The 23,198-nt window shown below is 39.5% G+C and overlaps 1 protein-coding gene across 1 annotated transcript in view; it reads right to left on the bottom strand.

Annotated features, from left to right (window-relative positions):
• diaph2 (diaphanous-related formin 2) overlaps positions 1-23,198 on the bottom strand; it is a 410,316-nt gene that overhangs the window by 367,010 nt on the left and 20,108 nt on the right. The window contains 2 exon segments of the mRNA XM_028589075.1: positions 8,464-8,484; positions 15,285-15,389. Coding sequence (XP_028444876.1) covers positions 8,464-8,484; positions 15,285-15,389 — 126 coding nt within the window.

Here is a 23,198-nt window from a genome sequence, read left to right as displayed (position 1 = left end):
AGGTGCAAAGCAGACATTCACCCAATCAGCATTAAAAAGATCATCTATTGAGACCACTCAGGACATAAAGAGAAAGGTCAGCCATCTCAACATGATTGGATGTCGCCTCTCACGCTGGGTCTATAGCCAACATCAAGAACATCACCATTTGAAACACTATACATCTGCCATCAAATCAACCTCAGGTCAATATCTAGTAATTGGCCCAATTCTAAAGAAGTGCCTGAAACGTTTTGACCACCAATTGATAGAGCCAAAAGCCTTTACTACATATGTGAAAATAACAGCAGGGATGAACTTTTTTTTATTTTTTGCCTTATTTTACTTGCATTTTTTTGGCACAGTACCTGAAGAAAAACAAGACCACCATATGGCTGTGCATTAAAAATTGATGTGATATGTTAGTAAGGGCACCTGAGCTGAATGACAAAGTGGAAGAAGTTGAAATAGTGAGCACAGCATGCGTGGGGAAGCAAAGATGTACCACTCACTGTCACGATGTGAATGCTGAAAACAACCTGGGCCATGAATGAAAGCCATACCCAAGCAAGACCATGTTTCAGCAGAACACATGTAACCAAGAGAATATGTGTCATGTCAAGAGCTCAGGGTGTCAATAAACAAATATGGCTCACATGCAGAGGTGGGGTCAGAAAAGAGATAGAGATTTGATGTTCATACTACTAAAGGGAAAGCAACTGCAACCAAATTCACAAAAAGTGAGTGAGAGAGTGATGTGGTGTCAGTCTGCTGGCATAAAACATAAGAGGGATATACGGAGAGAACCAGAGGGAAAAGACGGTGATATCAATGGTGTGGTTCTGTAAGCATTACTTATGTGTTGTTGGTGTGGGACTGCATCCGTTCATCAGTGTGGGGCAAGTCTAATAAATTATTCAGGTATGACCGCATAAAAGGGCGGTCAAGACAACAGGTCTTGTCGATAACAGGTAAGGTAAGACTCGCTTCCTTACAGGCCCTGATCGAGCAAGTGAAGCGTTAAAAGGAAAAAAGATGGAGTGGACCCCATAGAGGTTGGCTGTCTTCCACCATGTCCGAGGCAGTCTTACTTCTGAATCTGTTCACAGGAAAGATAATAATGATGAATCTGTTCTTTTTTTCCCCTCTCTGTATACAGAAGGAGGTTGAAAGTATTGATCAGTGAAGACAGACCAATTTGAATGCTGTTGAGCCATATCACACTTATTCTCCCTTTAAAGATCAGACGTCTAACAAATGGCATTAGTGGCACACATAACGGTGTGTTACGTGGGCTGAGAGAAACCCATTAGGTCAATTCCATAGCAACAATGTGGCTTTTCTACCCTAATGCACTGTACTAACTGGTCAATTCAATGGGCACCCACTGCCACCAAGTGCTAGCCTTCAGTACTACACAACTGGCTAGACAACTGCAGCTGTTCCTTCATCTGTCTGAGTAGAGGCAGGCCATGACCATGTATGACCAGCTAATGTGTCTATGGCATTGACAATGATACACTCTCAGCAAGCCAAGCAAAACTAAGATCCATGCCATCAGCGCTGTTGTGAAACATCCCTAAAGACCTACTTGCTCGATACTATTCTTTGCCCTTAATACACAGCTACAACGTTTGGCAAAGCACAAGGGAAAGCAAATAGAGACCATCTAATTTGCACAAAGCTGTGACCAGTTTGGCAGTTTAAGACCATCCTAGCCAGCATGCATGACGAAGAGGTAGTGCCAACTCAGTCAGGATTGACCCTCATTCTCTGATGCAGCAAGAATGCTTTACCAACCAAGCCTAACCTAAGTCATATCAGTCTGAGCCCTTATATCTAGCACATGAATAGTTAATTTATACTCATGCATTGAGTCATTCTTTCATTCATTCATTCACTAGGGAGGAGGGACCAATCAATCGGCTGTGTGCTACAAGTAAACAGCTGAAAAGTGATATGGCTTGAAGGCTGACATTTTAAAACTGTGGCCCATCTCTCCTCAGCACCCTTAAAAAAGAAACTGCAAGCCAGACAATAACACAGCAAGTGATCTGGCCTTGATCATGTCACCATCATTACAACAGAGAGCTGTCTGGGGATTCATGGGGGAACCTGGCTGTTGATGAGGCGATTATGTGGCTTTACTCTTGTGCGTCAAAGTATGACGGCACTATGAAAACACTGTAGCTTAAAGGCAGAAACTATACCTTGTTAGTCAGTGTTGTGCTGAGTGGGCTAGTTGGCTGAGCAGTAAGGCGCTCCCACAGGGCTCGGTGGTCTCACTGCAAGACCAGGGAGGATTATAAACAGGCCATCAATGTGACTCTCTCATAACCCAACAGCTACAGTACAACTTTGGTTTCCACTCATGTTGACCATAGGTCCCTGTCAACAGCTGCCTCTCTTTGTCCTTCTTGTCCTCAAACCTTGCATTGTGTCAGTTGTGAAACGGAGATATTCCAAATCAGTGGGGTCTATGTATATGCTGTTGTGGACACTGGCCACATTAGAATGCAAGTCCACAGTACAGTCAGTGTGAAGTCTGCATCTGGAATGATTAGAAATGCACAAGAGGAGAGAGCCTGGCAAGGTTATGAACAGAAGTGCATTATCAAATCACCCACTGCAAGTATTCTCCATGATAACATCTAGAAAAAGCAGACAACTCCATCAACCAAAGCAAATAACTTACTAAATATACACAGATGTAGAGAAGGATATCAAAAAGCTAAAAGGAGCAAATAAAGAAATCGGGAGTGACGGGAGGAGCAGGCAACCATAAAACATGGGGATACACAGAATTTCACAGCTGTGTGAACAGTTAAAGCAGATGCGATGGGATGTGATGGTGGATGCATACAGAGAGGCTGGCTGTAAAAATATGCTATAAAGTTTATGGAGCCTAATGCGGCCCTGCAGGAGCCTCCTGCCGAGCTGAGCATGCCGACAGTGCCGTTGAGTGTGTGACAGAGCTGTGGGGGAGAGATGTACAACTGAGAGCATGCTAGTATTCACAAGCTCCATCACTGGTGTGGGGATGTGCATACAGTACATCAAATTCACAGATATGCAATCAACAGAACTAAGATTTTTTTCTCTCTAAAGTAGCCTATCATACTCTATTTCTCCTGTCCATCTAAATCCAAGCAGTAATATACAATATGTCTATTGGAACTGCATGGAGAAAACAGTACTACTTACCACACACACACACACACACACACACACAGACAAACAAGCATGTGTACACACCAACACAAATACAGAGACGCTATGAAGCACTGCCATAGCCACTGTTCAATCCAATATCAGCATACTGTGACCACTTCAGCTTTTCATGTTCCCTTCAAAATAACAAGATCCAACTCTCCCCTTCTGATTGAAAAGGAATTATTGTTTCTGCCTTTGAAAAGACATATGTTGTATAGAGAGATGTGAGAGGGGAAATTTAGGGAAGGATAAAAGGTAGCGAAGAAGGAAAAACTGAAAAGAGAAAGAAGACAAATGCTGATAGAAAAGTAACCTCTTTTTCTTATCCCCAGTGGGAGCTAAACCTTTGCTTCTTCCACAGTCCGCAAAGGTCAATCCAACCGGGAAGCCTGAAGATAAGCCATTCAGCAGAAACATTAATCGATTAATTGTATGTCGACCTTAAAATTGAACATTATATGAAAAATGCAAGCCAGGCCATGAGACTATTAACAAATGAATTAAGTGTGCTAGTATATCTATCCTTCATCAGAGTAAACTTTGTCACACCTTACATTTTATGTATAAAAGATCATCAAGAGTAGGTAACACAGAAACAGATGCTCCAGACAAATGCCGCTTATTGCAATTGTGAAGCACTGATATTCAAACTCTGCTGGTTTCCCAAATCCAATATGACTTCACAGAATATTTAGAGAGAGGTGTAATAATCCTAAATAAAACGATGTCATACTGGCTCAGCTCTAGGCAACTGTGGAATGACTGATGGCCCTCACAATATGACGTGACAACGTACAAGAGGTTCAAAAAAACACTTTATGAAACAAATTTAACTTCAAAGTAACTTAATTACAAATGTCACACAGATGACCCAAGGGTAAACTTCCCATCCAACACAGCAGTATCTCTGGCTTGGTTGTGATTTCCAACTAAGACAACTGGCTGTCCACACACTTCGCATGACAACAGCAGAGGAAGCATAAATCGGTCTTTCCTAAAATGGGGGGAAATGGGGCAATATTCAAAAAATTACATAGATTAAAGTAAATGAATTGCCATTGCAAATATTGCTACAACTGTGGGTGGTATTGTAAGACTGTTTATGTCTGCCAATCCTTTGAAGATGTTGAATGTTCCTCTGCATATTAAACAAAATAACACAAATTGCCATGGGAGCAATCTAAATCATTCTAACATATTATACATAATACGTTTTGAGACCATTCCCAGTGACACAAGCTAGTAAATAATTTTGCCCTCTTTAACCAATAGGCTACAATACGCAGTTTTGCTACAGATCAAATGACCTTTGTGGAGATTTGTCAGTTGGCTTACGTTTCTTTACAATTTTAAAACCAATACTAATACTAATACTGATTGCCACACCATTTTACAACCGGTATGATAACAAGAACACTTAAACAGTATACTTTGAACCACTGGCTAACTAACATTACCCCCAAATGCTACCAGCAATGTTCAAACCCAGAGAAATCTGTGATTTTAAACAATGACACGGAGTGCAGGTTACAACAACGTTCAACGCGCTCAGTTAATTTTTAGATTAGATTGTTTTGACCACGTAAAATCAACTGTATGTGTAGTAATGCTAAGTCTGTCTGCCTCATCATCAGCCCAGGGGGCACAGCCACATTTAGCCCCCAGCCAGTGACGACTACAGAAACCTAAAGTCAGCCAGCGCGGGGGTTTGTGCTGGCTGACTTTAGGTTTCTGTAGTCGCTAACGGCGCGGACGGCAATAACAGAAAGTTTGCTGCTCCGTCGGGGAACAACAGACCATATCAGAACCCAGGCGCAGCCGCACGCATCTGTCCAAAATCATGGCAACCGAAGGTCTCTGGTCCGCCCCGGAGCTGCCTCCAGCCGCAAAAGCATTGAGTAGATGAAGCAGCAAATATACAATATCCATTAAAAACACCTGAGGACAGATTTGCAGATACGCTTTTCAAATAAATCAAATAAATAAATCATTCCTCATCTCAATCTCAGACAACTTTTTATATCATCAGATGAACTCTAAAATATGCTTTCAGCCAATCAAAGAAACATCTTATTCAAACAGTCCCCTCAAGAGCATGTTTCCTTGATCTTAATTTAAGATAGAATCTATGGTGAACACTGACTGAGGGCATGGGAGGCACACGTTATTGATTAAATTTTCATTGCCGCTCTTTTAAAGCACCAAGGACATGTGCCACATCAAATCTGCTCAACCCTCAGCACCCAGTTTAATAGCTTGCTTGAAACAAAACAGTCTTTTGAGGCATGTGGTTTTAAAAGGGGAATGAAGGAGGGTGTCTTGATTTCCTTTCAGGCACACCGTATTTCTTTTTCATTTTTTTTTTAAAGGCCCTTCGTAAGCACTCCTGGCATAGTGAACGAGCACTTGATTGGAGTTAAAGAGGAGCCAGATGTCTGCGTGTCCTCATATCCATGCAACTCTCTCTTTCTGTCTCTCTCATTTCCCATCTGGATACTTTGCCTTATGTATAACTTCTTGTTTACTGGTTATCCTTTATTCTGTAAATCATCAGCAGTTACAAACAGAGGAGAAGAAGAGCACAGGTAACAACAAAAACACATCAAGGTCATTCATTTCAATGGGAATTTATAAAAAAAAAGTGTTTTTCTTGCTTCTCTCTGTTTCATATCATTGTAAATTAAATACCTTTGCTTATTTTCTGACCAGCAGTCAAACCCAATGTGCAGACTTTGCATATGAATTTTGAATGCTTTAGATGGGAATTTGTCTTTTTTGTCTAAGCAATGGATTTATTAAAAAGAATTGATACATTGATGAGTAAAAAAAAAAAAAAAAATCGCTGCAGAACTACTAGATCCAAATACCTCACATCCTTCACAGGTAAATCAAATTCTTCATTTCAACTCAAACGTGAGAAAAACACTTCAAGACTCAAGTCTTGTCCAATGTGTTGCTTGTAAATAACACAAAACATCTTTTAATTTGAAATGTTTAATTTGAAAACACAGAGCACTTTTGCTTCGATTCAATTAATGTAGCCTTGCAGTTATTCTAAGCAATATTCAATGACAAACAAATGCTAGATTTTAGATGTTATTTCGTAAATGATGATTACCGCCACATTTTCACATCTGTACTCTGTAGACCTCATCATTCACACAACCATACACCCATGAAAATTAGTTAAGGTTAATATCATGTCCTTAGACACTTAAAAGACTGGCACTTTATAATTCTGCAGAAAACTAAAACACTTGTTTAAAACTAGATCAGCTAGAGCCAGTACAGCATCATTTGAACTGTTCTCTCAGGTCCGCGGTGTGTTTGGCTTTTAGGTCAAATCCACATACTGACAGCTATACACAGAGATATACATGTTTTAACCATCACCCCCCTGACATGTCAGAGCTGACCAGCATTTTTCCCTCAATCTTGCTTAAGGAGGTGGAGAGAGCATATGAGACTTAACAGTGTTGCACTTACACGCTGGTCAGACTGGATTAGAGCCAATTCACACAGTCCTCTATTCCAACCTCATTCTTTACTGGGAGGGGGGAAGGTGCCAGAGAGATTTCATGCCTGAGACAGAGGAGTCACAGTTGTGTGTTCCCTATAGACAATACTAACCAACACTCTCCTTCCAGCACATCTGAGAGCACTCCATCCCACCGACGCACGCTGACAGCGTGGAAATGGGAATCTCCCAGCAAAGCAGGGAGCTAACTGTAGCACAAAATCGGCTAACCAGGCTAAACACTTTTTTTTTTTTTTTTTTTTTTTTTTACACTTTCAAGGTTTAAGAATGACAGCTGCTTTCAGTATGTTAGCCATATCTGTAGGCTACTGCTGCATGATTGACATGGTTTACAAAGGTCAGGTCAAATGCTTCAGTAGGAAACTGCTTGATAACTAGAGTCTCTGGCATCTTTTGACATGGTTTGCAGAACTTCTGAGTGGGCCTCCTCCACATCTCGGATGAACAGTCCTGATACAAGCTGGGGGTAATTCTGTTATATTCCATTTTACGAAACACAATGTGGCCATTACTCCTGATCGACTTCAGCCACGTCCATACAGGCCAAGCCGAAAACCCACTCTTCCCACAGAAATAACCAAGCACAAAAGAACAGTTTGAAAAAGTAGAGAACGCAATAGATACAAAAGGTCTCTTTAAAATGCCTCAAAGAGCGAGGTTTGTCTGAGACCATGGGTAGAGCAGAGGCCAGGTCAATGTGCTGCTTTGCCTTGCCTGTGCTCCTGTTAAGCTTTACAGTCCTCTTAATCCTTACGAAGCTCTCAAAAGGCGATGAAATCCCATTTAAAGTGACAATTCAATGCTTGCTAGACCAATAACAGTGTGGTTCTTTTTTTAAAAGACCTTAAAAAGTAAGATCCCATTCTTTAGGAAAGGCAACATGGTGCCACTTTATGGGAACTTCAGAGAGAAAAACGGCAAATGGCATATTACTGTGACGAAAAATAAAAAAGTATAACCAATAGGTTATACAAATTTGTTAAGATTATGCGGGCCTTTTGTACACTAGGAATTCTTTCAAACAGAGACAGAGTTGTTGACAGCAAATTCAAACATATAGCTATGAATACTTTCTGATCAAAGCAGAAAACATGTAATTAATATCTTTTCCGCAGTTCACTAGGTTAAGTGTGTATTTTGTGTGTGAACTTGCACATAAGTGTGTGCTCAAGGCCTTATTACAGTAAAGGATATATATTCTCAGTATGAGTTGTGTCTCATAGGCAGAATGAACACAGTTAAACCATTTAGATGCAAAATGCTCAGATAAACAAATCAGATTGCAAATTATTAGTATTTGTGTAAAAGCTCTTTGTTGGTATCACAATATTCAAATGCTAATAGGTGTTACACTGCAATCTATTTCAAAAGAGAAACGGCAAAAACCAACAAAAGGCCTCCCACTTCATATTCAGGCTGTATAATTTCAAAATCCCTCATTTGAAAGTGCTACCATTTACAAGCAGGAATTGTGTTGGCAATTTATAGCCTTTCAAATTACAGTCCATTAGCAATATCAGGACTGAAAATAAAAATCCAAACCATAAAAATGACCTCACTTGCACAGTTTGGAACATGCTCCTTGACATCTTTGTAAAAGGGGTGTGTGTGTGTGTGTGTGTGTGTGTGTGTGTGTGTGTGTGTGTGTGTGTGTGTGTGTGTGTGTGTGTGTTTGAAGACAGATACACAGCAGGAACAACAATCAGAAGCCAAATAAATAATGGGCTACTTACCGCAACTTTGCTCCCAGTTATCTGCATGCAGCGATCAGCGGAGAAGGTTAATGTGCAAAAAGACACAAACAGCACAATCATTAGTAGGCCAGAGAATCCTCTCCATTACACGTAGAGTCATTAGCGTAACTTGTGTGACATCACAAACACACTATACAACAACACAAAATGTAAAGCCAACAAAATCGGTGCATCATTCTATAATTCTAATTTTCAATTGTGAAACCAAAATCGAAAAATTCAAAAACAATTAGTAATTTTGTATTTAATTATGACTCCAACAAAAACAAGAAATAAGAAGGGTAAAAAAATGTACCCTACTTTGTTCTTCGTACATTTTATGCTGAAGTCAAACTATTTAACGTTGATATTTACTGTGTCTGATTTGTGGGACCAGGAAGTTGTTGACTCCTTTGTGTGTTGCACTTAGCCTAACTTTGCAGCAAATACACTTGGGCGATGGCAGTACCTGATTTAAAGGTGCAGTAGGTAAGCCTTATAAAACTAACTTTCTGTCATATTTGCTGAAACTGACCCTATGTTCAAGTAGAACTACATGAAGCAGGTAATTTAAAAAAAAGAAAAAGCCGGCTCCTCTGGCACCACCTACAGCCTGTAGTGTGATTTGCAAAAATCCATTGCCCCCTGTTCAGATGCACCAATCAGGGGGCGGGGGGTGTCTAACTGCGTGTCAATCACTGCTCATGCACTCATTCATTCTCCCTTGTGGGGGGAGGGGCTTAGGAGACTGTTTTGGGCTTTAGCAGAAGGAGGGGGTACTACTGAGAAGTTGTTGATGTTCACATTTTTTGGCTAAGTCCTGGATCCTCACAATCCTACCTACGGCACCTTTAATGTAATGAATATGAGTTTAAACAACATAAGTTGGAAAATACAAAAACGAGGCTCAATTTCCAGCCCACAGTGTAATTCACTGGCCTTGTTCTTGCCCGATCTGATCATATGCAAATAACAGTGTGGCCAGTGTGTCTTAAGTCTGTCTTTAATATTTGCCTGCAGTCTGAAAGTAGCCACTGTACTGGACAGGAATGAGAACGCCTCAGAACTTGCCTGAGAATCCTTTTTAAGATGTTTTCAATATCAAAGTCATTTTTATTTTATTTTTATTTAACCATGAAGAAAAACCATTTCAATTCAATGGTAGAAAACGTATATTAATGTTCAAGCTCATATTTATTACAGTGATCGCCCAAGTGTATTTGCTGCAAAGTTAGCGCAAAACACAAATAAGTCAGTAACTTCCCGGTCACACAAATCAGACACATTAGATATCCCATTAGCACAGTTTTTTTTTGTTGGATTTATAAATGAATAACAACATACTCTAACTGCTTGTTTTATTTAATTTTCCGAGTTTGGATTCCCTATTGAATAGAAAGAAAAAAGAAAAAATGATACACTGATTCAACAAGAGAACCTTTATAATTATGTGCACATACTGAAGATAATGTCTGCCGCTGCAATTTTCAAAATGTTAAGACAGATACATGAAAATGTGGATACATGAAAACAATATTTTGCAAAGCATGACAAAGGTATTATCAATACAGGACAACAACTGGTGGTTAGGAATCCACATGTTTAGACATGGTGATTTCAACACAAGGGATTTAATAAACGATTAACAGGGTAAAATATGATTGTCCTTGTAATGGACTGAGATTAGATTCACAGATTCTTCCCCAAAAAGGAACAGTGAGTAGTGTGGACAAAGAGGCTGCAGAGGGTCTCTCTGGCCTGATATCAATCCGCTGCCATTAACGTTGGGCTTTAGGTGTCAACTTTGTTTGGCAGAGCTACCTTGTGCCCATGCAGCATGATTCTTGGAGTTTAACCATGTTATCTGTCAATAGTGGCAGGTAGCAGGAGTGTTTTTTATTATTGCAACTACAGGGCTTGTTTCACAGTAGGAGGGTGTCTGTCAGCTGAGTAAATGTATTCTATACTGTGGCTGAGCTCTTCTTTCTCTGCCATGTTTTTCGATGAAATGTATTTTGATTGCTGGAAGTTACAGGACACACTACTGAGCTCCTTGTTTTACCTCTTTCTTTCTCTCCTGTTTTCACTCCTTCCCATTCACCCCCCTCCTTCCATCTCTTCTAATCTCCCTTTCCATTTATTTTATTGTAACTCTCAAACTCTCAAAGTCTGTGGCCATTTGATGCTTGATTTCCCCCCCTCCATTCCTCTACCAAGAGTTTATGACAGCCATAAAGTCTGTTTTACACGTGCCACCACCTGATCACGCACACACTACTTTCCAATCATACTGTGTATCCACATTTCCTTTGCTCTCCAGTGAATGCAGCATGTCATTGTCTAACACTGGGGAATATTTTACCTGAATACTGGAGGCAACTTGAAATGAGCCACATTGACGTAATTTGTTAGATATTTTCCACAGATGTTGGTTCATACAACATTGGATACATATTTTTGAATCTTGTTTTAGAGTAGCTTGACCAGGTAACAGACATTATCTTGAGTGTGCACAGACAACAATCAGGGAGGCGCTCGAGGGGGACAAGCACAGTTTCATCGACAATGAGTTAGCATTTTCAATTCAATGTAACACATTCTTCTCACTGAGCTAAACTCCTTTAAGTTCAGACCAATCATTTGAATAGTGTTGAAAGTATTACTACTTACTGAGATCTGATATTGAGCACCTCTCATACTATGGTATGAATAAACTAAGGATAAGTCGCTGTGCACAAGTGAATGAATTTTCGTTTCACTACAAATGTAGCCATTACCACCCTTATTAATGATGGATGGAAAAATAAATACTAATTGCATAAACAATCAGCAATATGATAAGAAAGAGCCTGGATGATCTGAGCAAATGCCAGGCCCCATTATAAGAAGAAGGTGGCACATAGGTGGTCACACAGCAATATTTAAATAAAACTGGACCAGTAACACTGTACAATCCCTCTTACAAGACCCTGCCATCACAGCCTTCCTGCATCTGAGACACAGCACGTTTGAAATTAAACAAGAAAATATTCATTGACAGTAGGTGAAGTACATTTCTAAGAAATAAGCAACTGTATTAGTGTTAATGGAATTGTAGCAGTTTTAATGATATTGGCACACATTTAGAGCAAGAAAGAAATTAGAGTTGAGAGTTCATGCAAAGCTGATGGCCAAGGACGTCCACTGACACCCACCTACAAAAGCAGAGCTGGATTTCATTGAAAGAGAGAGACCCTGTCAAATGAACAGGGTCAATGTAAAACCGTCCCTTAAAAAAAGCTTTGCCTTTCCTTTGTAAGACATTTTACAAGAGTAAACCAAGAATCCTTTTTCATATAACCAATCATTTGAACCCAGATAGATTTATAGAAATTTTTATAGAAAGCCTTTTGTGGTATATCAACATGCATGAATGATGAATATACATGCAATAAAGTTGTACATAACTTGTGAAGGAAATTTCAAGCACCTAAAACCTATTCAAGGAGCTCAAATTTTTCATTTTTTGTTGAAGCTCAACTGAGCAGGTCTCCAGAGACCGACAAGAATAAGGCCACATGATACTTTAAAGATATTTTCTTGTTCCACCTACATTTTCTCATTTAAACTTCAAGCTCAAAAGCCTTTTAAACCTGCATACTTTGCATTAGCTGTATGTTAAGAAATAAAGAGGGCTGTCCAAATAAATACACATAAACACAATGTTCTATTGGAAACTTATAATTAGGGGTGCACCAGTCCGATACGGATATCTGATATTGGGCAATACTGACCCAAATAGCTGGATTGGGTATCAGTGAAAATAGGGCCTGTCGATTTAATGTTTTTATTTTTTTTTTGCGTGCGTCCTAATAAATAAAAAAACAGACGACACAGCGTACCTTACCAGCAGGTAGCATGCAGCTAACGTTAGCCTGCAGCTGTAAATCTCCGTAAGTTGTGTAAACAAACAACAAACTCCAACAGGACTAAATAGTGCGTTCGGATGCCCCTGGTAAACTCATGGTGCATTCAGATGCCCCTTGAATTTTGAGAATCGGGACACCCCTAGTTTATATACATTATATACTAGATTTTTTTATTTCTGTTTAAATTTTGACCAATTTGTTGCTGCATTTAAAAGATTTGAACTTGGAACTTGAATTTGCTGGTCCCCGATTTATTATTTTAATAATAAATAACAATTCAGTAAATGTATAACTATGTATTTATTTGTTACATTTTGCCTGATGTTGCCTTGCACATAAAATAAAGATCCCCGTCACTCCCACACAGTGAAGCATACAGCTTATTAATTAAACACTGGTATCGGATCAGTCCTTGCATCTTTACTTCCAATACCATCTATAAAAAAAATCCCTTCCACAGCCCCAAAGTGCAATCTCATAATGCAGCATAGATCTTTGGTAGAAAATGATTGAGTCACATTAACAGAAAGGCCCCACAACAAAACAACACATCCCAACATGTCCAAAAGGCACCACTCCTACATTCATCACCATTCACAGTTTCAATGCAACATATTCCTATTAGTCCACACCGCATGCTCATCAGCAAATACAACCAACATTAGCCCCAGAAAATGCATAACCCTGAAAGAGAAATACATTTTAGTGGTGAGATTCTTTATCACATATACGCTCATGGATGCATTCATGTAGTATGAAATAAAGACTGGACTGTTTTTCAAAAACAAAGTAGGTACTTAAAAATACAAAGCAATCAAGAAACCTGCCTTACAAAGACTTGGGTATCTCAATTTTAAACAAATAGTATACTTGTGATGTATTTGCTGACACACTGTACTTTGTGATGGTTATGGGCTTTACATGGGCTTCTGTAGTCATGAGGACGTTAAGAAAGAACCCAAATCCAACTATTCAAGACCCTACAGAGCACAGGATCATCACTATAACGCAGTTTATAGAACATTCTTACAAGCTGCAGGCTGGGATGCTCCAGCTTCATTGTTACTCAGATTTTTATAAATACAGTTTCTCTCTTTCCATCTATCAGGAGCTAAAAAGGAACACAGGATATCAATTTAGTTTAAGACAAAAGTCAGTTTTCAAAATAGAATCAATTAGGTAATGTGTTATTGAAGACAATTCATTAAGAAACAGTGAAAACACTGGCTAATGAGCAAACCTAACTAAACTAAAGATGGTTCATTAAGGCCCTGGTTTGGCTTGTATTTTAGAGTAGGTTGTTTGTGTAATATGTTTACATTTTTAGACAATGAAATAAATGACCTGCTCCTAGTGTATCTCACTGCGAAGGAGATTTGGTAGCAATGTCACATTATTATGAGAACCATGCACAAAAGTGCCCTAAACTATTAAGTTCAAGCTAATTTGTCCTCTTGGTCACTCGTGTATTCTCAGTATTTGACAGTCTATGTCAAATAAACATGCCCCTGTCCCAGCTTTTTTGGAACGTGTTGCAGGCATCACATTGAAAATGAGAAATTTTGCACAAAAAAAGTTTACCAGTTTGAACGTAGTTTATTCATTTGAATATAGGTTGAAAAGGATTTGCAAATTATTGTATTCGGTTTTTATTTACGTTTTACACAACGTCCCAACTTCATTGGAATTGGGGTTTGTATTTAAAGGTGTTTTAGTGGAACTGTATGCACTTGAATTAATTGAATGAATCTGTGTATGTACAGATACATCATCCCTAACACTCAGCCATCTCCCTTCCTTCAGTCTTATTAAATGGGATAGCAGAGTGCTGACAGACATTACATTTTGTCCTCTGTCCTTTGACTACACAGATTATGTTATTCATTTGAATAAAATATCAGTGCTCACAAAGCATAATGGGCCCTGTGAGGAATTCAATCATCTCGGATAATCATCATTATCAATAATGCCAGTTAATTACCATAACAATGAGGAAGGTAATAAATGATGATGGCAAGAGAGAGCTACTTGGTTCAGGAAGCAATGGGGGCAGAAATCACTTCTTTTTTTTCTTCTGTTCTAAAGTCATATTTCACCTCACAGGGTTGGTTATAGCTTCAAAAGAGGCTAGGATATTTCATCATTAATATCATGGATTACCATCACAATGCTTAATTTTTCACTGCCATTTTTGGATTAGAGTGATGATCAAACATTACTCTCCAAAAAATGGGCAACATAATCCTAAACATATAATTTAATAAAGGACAGTTGAAACAGCTGTTAAGTGTTGTTTTGATAAGCACTCAGAACAAAGATAAAGTGTATGGTGCAGCTGGCTATAATGTAGCATTTTACTTGTGTTGAACATAGCCTAAAATGCTTGCTTTTCCTCACTTTTGTGGTGGTTGTGCTTTTTACTGTAATACTGCTGTTGAACCAAGAGGTTGACTGAACTTTATTTTCATACTCGATAAGCAAACAATGAGTCAAGGCACCGTCACCACTTGACAAAAAAACAACTCCCATGCAAGTACGCAACCGGACAAACAACAATTTGCATGCAAGCACATGACTGGACAAGCACCACTGACCATCCACCTAGCATTGAGTAAGTGAGTGACTACGATTTATACTGGATGGTCTACAATGGCAGATTGCGGGCACGCTGGAAAAAAGATTGAAGAAAATAAATTAAATTTGCAATCAAAGATGTGGGACTCAAGCATGAAGAGTGGAGAGAGAGTGTGAAAGAACGGATGACAAAGCAAGCAATAAAGCAGAGGATCAGGTTAAACTCATTCTGGAGAGCCGTGTGAAGTGTCACGATGCTTCAGCTCATCCACTACAATTAAACAGTACACACTCTTCGGTGTATAAAGATAGAGCTCTTAAATTAACTCTCTCACTTACAGATTTGGCAGTAGCTGAGATGTACTGGACCACCATCTCTCGTTTGGTGCTCAAGTCCTTTCCACGCAAAGGGGCTTTGCGTTCCTCATTCAGGTTCATGTCCTCCTAGATACACACAGACAGTAAGGAAAAATGTATGAAATGTTACAGACTGGGTACTACTCAAATTTACTACAACACACTTTATGGAGAATGTTGATGAAGATTATTTTCTGATGTGTAGCACAGGGCTGAGTCTGAAAAAATAAAAAGGGGATGGTGTGAAACAATAGCCAGTCCCAAATCTACAGAGTTGTACAAAGCTGTATACTTAATAGAATAACTGCATTTCAAAACATATTTCAAAACTTATTTTCAGTACAATAGTTTCACTAAAAAGAAGAAATGTTTTAGACCATTTGGTTTCAGACCAACAATTATACTTTGATTTCCACTATAACCCTTTTACATCAGATCCTTTTCGTCTACAGTTGAATACATTTCTTTTCCATCAATCTTTCTGTGTCAAAGTCACAAGGTACACCAACAGGAAATATTGTCAGTAATAATTAGTCCTTGAAACAAGAGTAGCAAGGCTTCAGCAATATAAACCGTGCCCCCCAACTCCAAACAAGAGAGCAAAATCGAACAACACTTCTTTTATTGAGGCCATGCAATCACATCAGATAGGCTGGATAGGCAGTATTTGTGTGTTATTGGGAGTATTATCTTTGTGCTACTTTAATTCTGCATCACAAAAGAGGTCTTTCATGTGAGAGACATCAGGGGATGGAGCGAAGGCCGGACAGAGCACTAAAAGCTAGGGAATGACATGATGATTAGAATAGAGGGGGATGTTTATCAGAAGCACTCTCTCACAAAGAGACGGCTAGAATGAACAGAGAGAAAGAAAAAAAAAAACATTCTCCTCAGGGTTTCAGGATGGTGAGCCTATAGTTGTGGAGACATGCTGCCCTCTGCTGGGGAGCGCAGAAAATCATGTGTCCTTTCGTTTGGTTGATCTGATTTGGCAGTAATTTCCAGACATGGGGGACTCGAGTCACATGACTTGACTCGAGTTAGACTCGAGTCGCAAATTTTAGGACTTGAGACTTGCTTGATTAACATTCATAAAAGACTCGACTTGACTTTGACTTGATATTCATGACTTGAGACTTGACTTAGACTTGAGTCAAATGCATGGGCGTCAGTTTGGTTTGAAATGTGCTGGGGACAGAGACGCATTTGGAAGTGCATTTCCAGAAGTGCTGGGTACAATGATATTCTTTTTTTTTTGTCTTTTGCGCAGGTCATGTTTTGAAAGACGCTGTCAGATGTATCAGATAACTTGTAAATTAATAAAAATGTATTCAAAAATGGGATGATTAGACAGGCATTACATAAGTTAAGTTGCAGGTTGCAAACTACGCAAGCATCAAGGCGTTGCGGTGCTGCGGTGCAAATTCAACTCATGTTTAGGACATGTTAATTTAAAGATTCGCAGAAAAATATAAATATTGGAGGCCATTAATCGGCGCGCAAGTCCTTGAAATCCATTCTGCAGTAAGCGTCATATAGCCATGGTAAAAAGAAAACAAGCCAGTTTAATTCATTTTGGTTTTACTAAGAAATTGTGTAGCGATGACGTTAATAGCACGACCGATTCACCTGCTGTAAGCCCCACCTCCAACCGGGGTGACAACGCAAGAAGAAGCTGAAGAAATAATGTCCTCTGGCTGAAGATGCTCCTAATCACTCTTGTTCCTCTCTCTCCCGTTAAATTGGAAAAGTCCTATTATTATGGACGTTATCTGATAAGCGTTTCTGCTTCATTAGAGCCTATAAGGAAAAAGCTTAACGTGGTAGAATGTAGGACTACCTCAACAACAATCAATGATCACCACACTGTCAAAAAATCTAACCGAAAGTCCTATTATTATGGACGTTATCTGACATTAAGCGTTTCTGCTTCACATTTTCAGCAGGGCAGCGGAGCAGCTGTGGGTTGACTCCCCACGGTTCTCATATGTCCTATAAGGTCCGCAGCAGAGCGGCTGTGTCTGTCCTGTCCTGTGGGGATAGAGCTTTTTGTGGATTTGTTGGCATCTGTCGTTCACGAATTATAGGCCTATATGTTATGAACTTTATTTTTTTAACTAAATTGAGTTGGAGGTTTTAAAAAAAAGTGGTGGATACAAAATGACTCATGACGAAATGTGGTGGGGACGCGTACCCACCATCCCCACCGAAATCGACGCCTATGGTCAAATGACTTGAAATGACTTGATTTTCTGTTTAATAAATATATTTTTCCCCCTCTGATATTGAGGAGGAGTTAACTTTACGATTTTAGTGCTATTGCATGCGCAGGAACCGTTGATATGATGACGCGGCGCGCGGCGGCAGACCGTCAGTAAACAACACTGGCTATGGCTAGTAGGCTAACTTAACGTCATGGTTCCCTCTCATGGGCGCCGATACCGTGGGTGCTCGAGCTCCGGAGCACCCAGGGAAAATACTGACCGCCCACGAGTGCCAGACTGCCAGTTCATTTTTACGTTAATCTAAAAGTAAACACTGCAGTTTTGGAGCGTCTTTCATAGTGTGATTGGTTATGTCGGTGGCATTGATTCTTAATTTTCCACGAAGCTGATCGCGGTTACGTGCCAGTTAAACTTTTCATCTCTGATCCTATCTGTATTTGTGAGAAGTGGCGCTGTCCTGGCTTTATTATGGCGTGTGTGTTCGTGTCGGCCGCTGTCCGTTTCCTAAAGTTCTGAAATGCAAACACTTTTTTGTAAAGGGTGTGCGCGTGTGAGTACCCACGGAGGAAAACATAAATCGGCGCCTATCCCTCTGCACAGAAAATAATAAAGTTTGACTATAAGGATTACACATCTGACCAGGCAAAGAGAAAACATGGCAGTTTGCAAGGTCTGCATTACTTATTTCCGACGTCGAATTTCATCAGACATTTCAAATCGGGAAAGATTCGGGTTCCAGTCCCCATATTCAGCTGAACCACTATTTGGACGTATGTGATGGACAGAAGTCGCTTCAGTTTTTGGCCATGAATAAGCACACCCTCCCCTCTTTGTTCAAGGTGGCGGTAAGAGCGAATAAAACTAGGCACACATACATACACACAACACAAACTGCTCTCTCTCTCTCTCTCTCTCATAAACACACACACATGCAGACGTAAGTATGTGAATAAAGCTAGGCATACATACAACACACTCTGCACTCTCAAACACGTACACATTCACTCACAAATACACTGTCAAATATCAACATATACTTTCCATTCCATGTGATAAGCAAAGGTGGTGGGATTCAGCTACTCTTAAAGAATAGGATTTGTTCTTTAAGAGAAGGAAAGGTTAAATGATGTGTTCCTGTCTCATAAAAGTGAGGCATGTTTGAAGAATATTAGCCTATTTGACTTAGGAACCATTATACTTTAATTGTTTGAAGGAATTTCATGATTTAATGTCATGTTTGAGGCATATTGAACAAGGTTGATTTATTGTTGGCCTAATATCAGTTTTAGGCTGTGATTTTTTATCTGTGTTAATTTAAACTCTTCAGATGTATGTGGACGCAATGTCTTTTGAGTAAACAATGCAAATAAAATTTCAGCAGTTCATAATCACTGTCTTTAGCTTGTTTAAAAATGGAAAATTTGGTATGACTTGACTTGTGACTTGCTTGACCAAAGCTATGACTTGACTTGACTTGCTTGATTGTCACAAAAATGACTTGGACTTGCTTGAGACTTGCCCATGTGTGACTTACTCCCATCTCTGGTGATTTCCCTCCATCTGATTTAATGTCAAATTCACCTGATAAATTAAGTGTGTCACTTCTAAATAAGAACATTGTAATACAACGGTTTGAATATCTTACCCGCAGTAATCTGATTCAAACTGTTTTGATTAATTTGAAAGCGAGGCATGGACAAGAATCCCATCCAGGGGCACCGTGACCTAAATACCTCCAACTGCATTTCCTCGAGTAAATACCCTTGGAGCGAAAAAACCATTAACATCCTTTTTGTCGAACAGGGAGGAAAAAATGTGGCTGAAAGTTTTACAATTGGCAGGTTTTTTTCACAGAAGGAAACCAGCAGGTTTTTTAATTAATCTTTGAACCCTGCTAATTTATCTGCTTAATTGGCATTCAATAAGCAAGGCATAATGTGGCGGGGTGAGTATGTTGTAGGAGGGGTAGGAGTAGTGGCCCTGCGGGACACTTGTCAGGGGGCAAACTGGAGGAATGAGCCCTCCATGTTTAAGTCTCCAAAATGATTAATGCTCTTTTATTAATTATACCCTCATAGGCTACATAAAAAGAGTCAAAGGAAATCTTCAACTATGCTGCTGGTGTATCTGAAATTATAGGATTTCAGCTTGTATCAATGACTGTGGAGTTACCAAAAAATAGGTTCTAGATCTTGTTGTCTCATGTTGTTCTGGCAAGCTTTTCTACCACTTAACAGTCTCCACTTGTCTTGCTTATGCTAAAAATAGTTAGTCTGCAATATCAAGCATCGTGGACAGAAGTTTTAGGAACACTGTCCATCCCAGCGTACTGCCATATTGTATACACAAATAGCAAAGTCCATAACTAGTAAGACAGTGATACATAGGATACATTGTTTTCAATTCGTTTCACTCTGTATTCAAGCACGTTCAATTTAAACTGAACAATGGCTGAGGTAATGAGCTGACTTTCAGGTAACGGTGTTCACATCCCTATTGGCTGAGCTCATTCTTGGACTAGTAGCCCATTTTTAATAAATGTCCCTGAACTTTGGGACAATGCAGCAATACACTGATCCTAAATACAGTCTATGCAACCACATTTTTTGACTGGCCAAGTCAACCGCCTCAATCCAACGGAACATGTGTTTCACTCACTAAAGAACATCCCACCAAAACAAGGAATAAGTGAAGATGGCTGTCTGACAGGCCTGGGAGCCCATCACCAGGAAGATACCAAGCATATGCTGAAGTCTGTGGACTGTAGATTTCAGGAAGTCACTAGGTGCTAATGATTTGCAACCAAATATTAACATGTTGACCTTATTTAAGCTGTTGAGTTGTCCTGTAAATTGTATCCCCAAAAAAAAAAAAATATTGGGAGACAATGTATAAAAGATGTAGAATGTATAAATGATCCCATTCCAATATAATTTATCTAATTTACAAGTAAGCACTTTAACGTCATAGTCACTGTTTCATTTCAACTCTGACGTGCTTGGGTACAGAGCAAAAACAACAAAACATAAAGTATGTCACTGTCTTTCTACTTATAGACTACCCTGTCCATACAAAATATGGGACGGGAAAAAATTCCATCATCCGGTAGTGCAATGTGACTGCAAACACAGTCTAACTCCAGAAAGCCATAGGCTTCAAATCACAGAAAAGAGCAATTAATAGCTAGCATCAAATATGTCTGAGCCTGAGAAATGGCTCACACTATAGGGAAAAGTGGATCTAAGAAAAGTAGAAGACCTATAAAAATGTTTCGCTTCAACTGTGACAAATCGATTATTTTGTCCACCACCCTCAAGTCTGATCCATGTGTGTGCAAGGGCACACACAGTAACTCCTGTGGGTTGGTTTTAATGTCTTGGAGGCGCAGAGTGTAACTGCTGAGGGATCAAATAGGAGCTTATTACTAGCAGTGTTCATCCTGACAATGGCGCGTAGAGAGGCACATAAAACCTCAAACTAGCCACAGCAGTACTGCAATCTGACATTCTTCTTTCACTGGTCCTCTGACTCTGCGAGCACCTGCATACTACGCACTACTTTTGACAATAAGAAGACACTTTCTAATGAACAGAGACAAATTGGCACTGGAATCAAATCAATTTAATCATTCCTCGGTATGGATGCCATGCTCTTGGGAGGTTTTCTTGCTGACAGACAAGTAAAAGCATAATTTTGGTAATAATGCCATGAATGTGATAATGTCAGGGACATATGTCTTAAAGTGCCAATATGCAGCAACTATTTACACAAATTCACACCATCAGGGAGATTTTTGCCTGAATGGAGAGGACAAGTTCATTCATACCTCACAAGGTATCCTACCTCTTGTTTCCTTTAATGGTCCTTTTATAGACAATTGAGTTGAACTGATAATGAAAGGGGTTTGAGTTACACCAAAGTGTAGTGTAAAGGTTTTATAGCCTACTGAATACTGATTAAATCAGCTCACGTTATTTTGTGTGCTACTGTGTTCCTAGACTGAACCTCTTGGATTGGAGTCTGCTACTGCAACACAGCTGTCTCCTTAGTGAGATGCATACAGTATAACGGACATTTTATCAGAAGATTTACTGCTGTGCATTTTGATGAGGGGCTCTGAATTCCATCTGTGCACATCTTGGGAAATCCAACAACAGGACACAGAGAGTAAAGATATACACTACATTCTTCTAAAGGCAGTGCTGAGAGTAACTGTTTTTTCATGCATTTTTATCACTGTAGTTTAATGAATATACTTAAATAAAAAAACTCTGCTCTCAATGGTTAGTTTCAAAAATTCTAGAACGAGTTGATTTGGTTTTCCTCCCAACTGTGTGTGAGTGTTTCTTCCTATATTTTCCCAGATCCCTTTGATGACCTTTTAGTAATAGGCTATGTGCTATTTAGGCTTTAAAATACAAAGCTCAATGTGCAAACCACTTTCCAGAGAAAAATATTTTCACTTTCTCCTAGTCATTAATGCACAGTAGGTGGTCTCACTAATATGGCCTGGGCCATCCCTTCATTTGAAGCAGGCTAGACATCTAAGGCTGTGGCATGTAGCACCATAAAAACAATCCGTAACAGAATGGGTGTAGGAGAGCTGAAATGTGTGTTTGACATAAAAAAGACAAAGAGAGATGACAAAGCCAGATAGATGCTGAAGAGAAGCTACTAGTATCAAAAGAAACTACCCACCACTGTCATTTCTGTGTTTGTTGCATCAAAGCAGAAAAGTTTACAGTATATGAGAACAAATAGTGGTGGCTTTAAAAGTACATAAGTAAATAACCCTTTTCTTTTTGATTTCATTACTGTAATTATACTTCCCAAACCGAAGTGTCAAGGCCTGTCAAATGTCAGACCAGCAAACATGCGTTCTGTGTCGTCTGTCACTGAGCAAATTGAAGCCTGGGTTTAATGTCATGCTGCTGTGAGCACAAACATAGTAATTGAGAGGTGAACGGAGAGACAGGGATGAGCACCCAGGCAAGAAAACACTGAGCAGTAGCCTGATGAAAACCAGTAGCACTGGTCACATTTCTCTGGCCCTGGCAATAAAGACCATTGTATGAGAAAAAAGGAAAAGCAGCCACCGTACTACGCACACATACACACTCAGAGACATTATCCACAATAGTGCACACAACCTATGCAATGAAGCCAGAGTAATTCAGCTCCCCACTTCAAAGAGATGGGCTGAAAGCTTTTTGTTAGATTTCAATCCTGCAGTACATAAGGCCAAAAATGCATTTCAATGGAGAAAATCACAAGTGTGACAGAGCTTTGACCCCACAGATGAATGCGAAGTGAATTTCAAAGTTTCATGTTCTTCTGACGGTAACCTAGGGAGTACGTAGATGGAGCCCTGCTTCACAAAAGCTTAACATCTTAATGCAAAATGCATTCATCTTTACTATAAATACTGTATACTGTACATACATCAAGTCTATTTTTGATCATGTTAGATTATATGTTTATGTAAAACTGTGTATTGTTCACCCTTCAAAAATGAAACTTTGAATCAAATAATTCATTTGTGAATTTATTTCGCACATTTGTACCTAAAGTCAGGGTCAGTCATCCAAGAAGAGGTCCTGTGTAACCCCATGAGAGGACACTGTTTTATGTCACCATGGGCATTGTGTACACTGCATTCTGGATGTGCTGC

This window comes from Perca flavescens, chromosome 10 (genome assembly GCF_004354835.1).
Source record: "Perca flavescens isolate YP-PL-M2 chromosome 10, PFLA_1.0, whole genome shotgun sequence".
NCBI lineage: Eukaryota > Metazoa > Chordata > Actinopteri > Perciformes > Percidae > Perca > Perca flavescens.
Note: the sequence above shows the minus strand (reverse complement) of the source record. Positions and strands in the feature narration are given on the sequence as shown.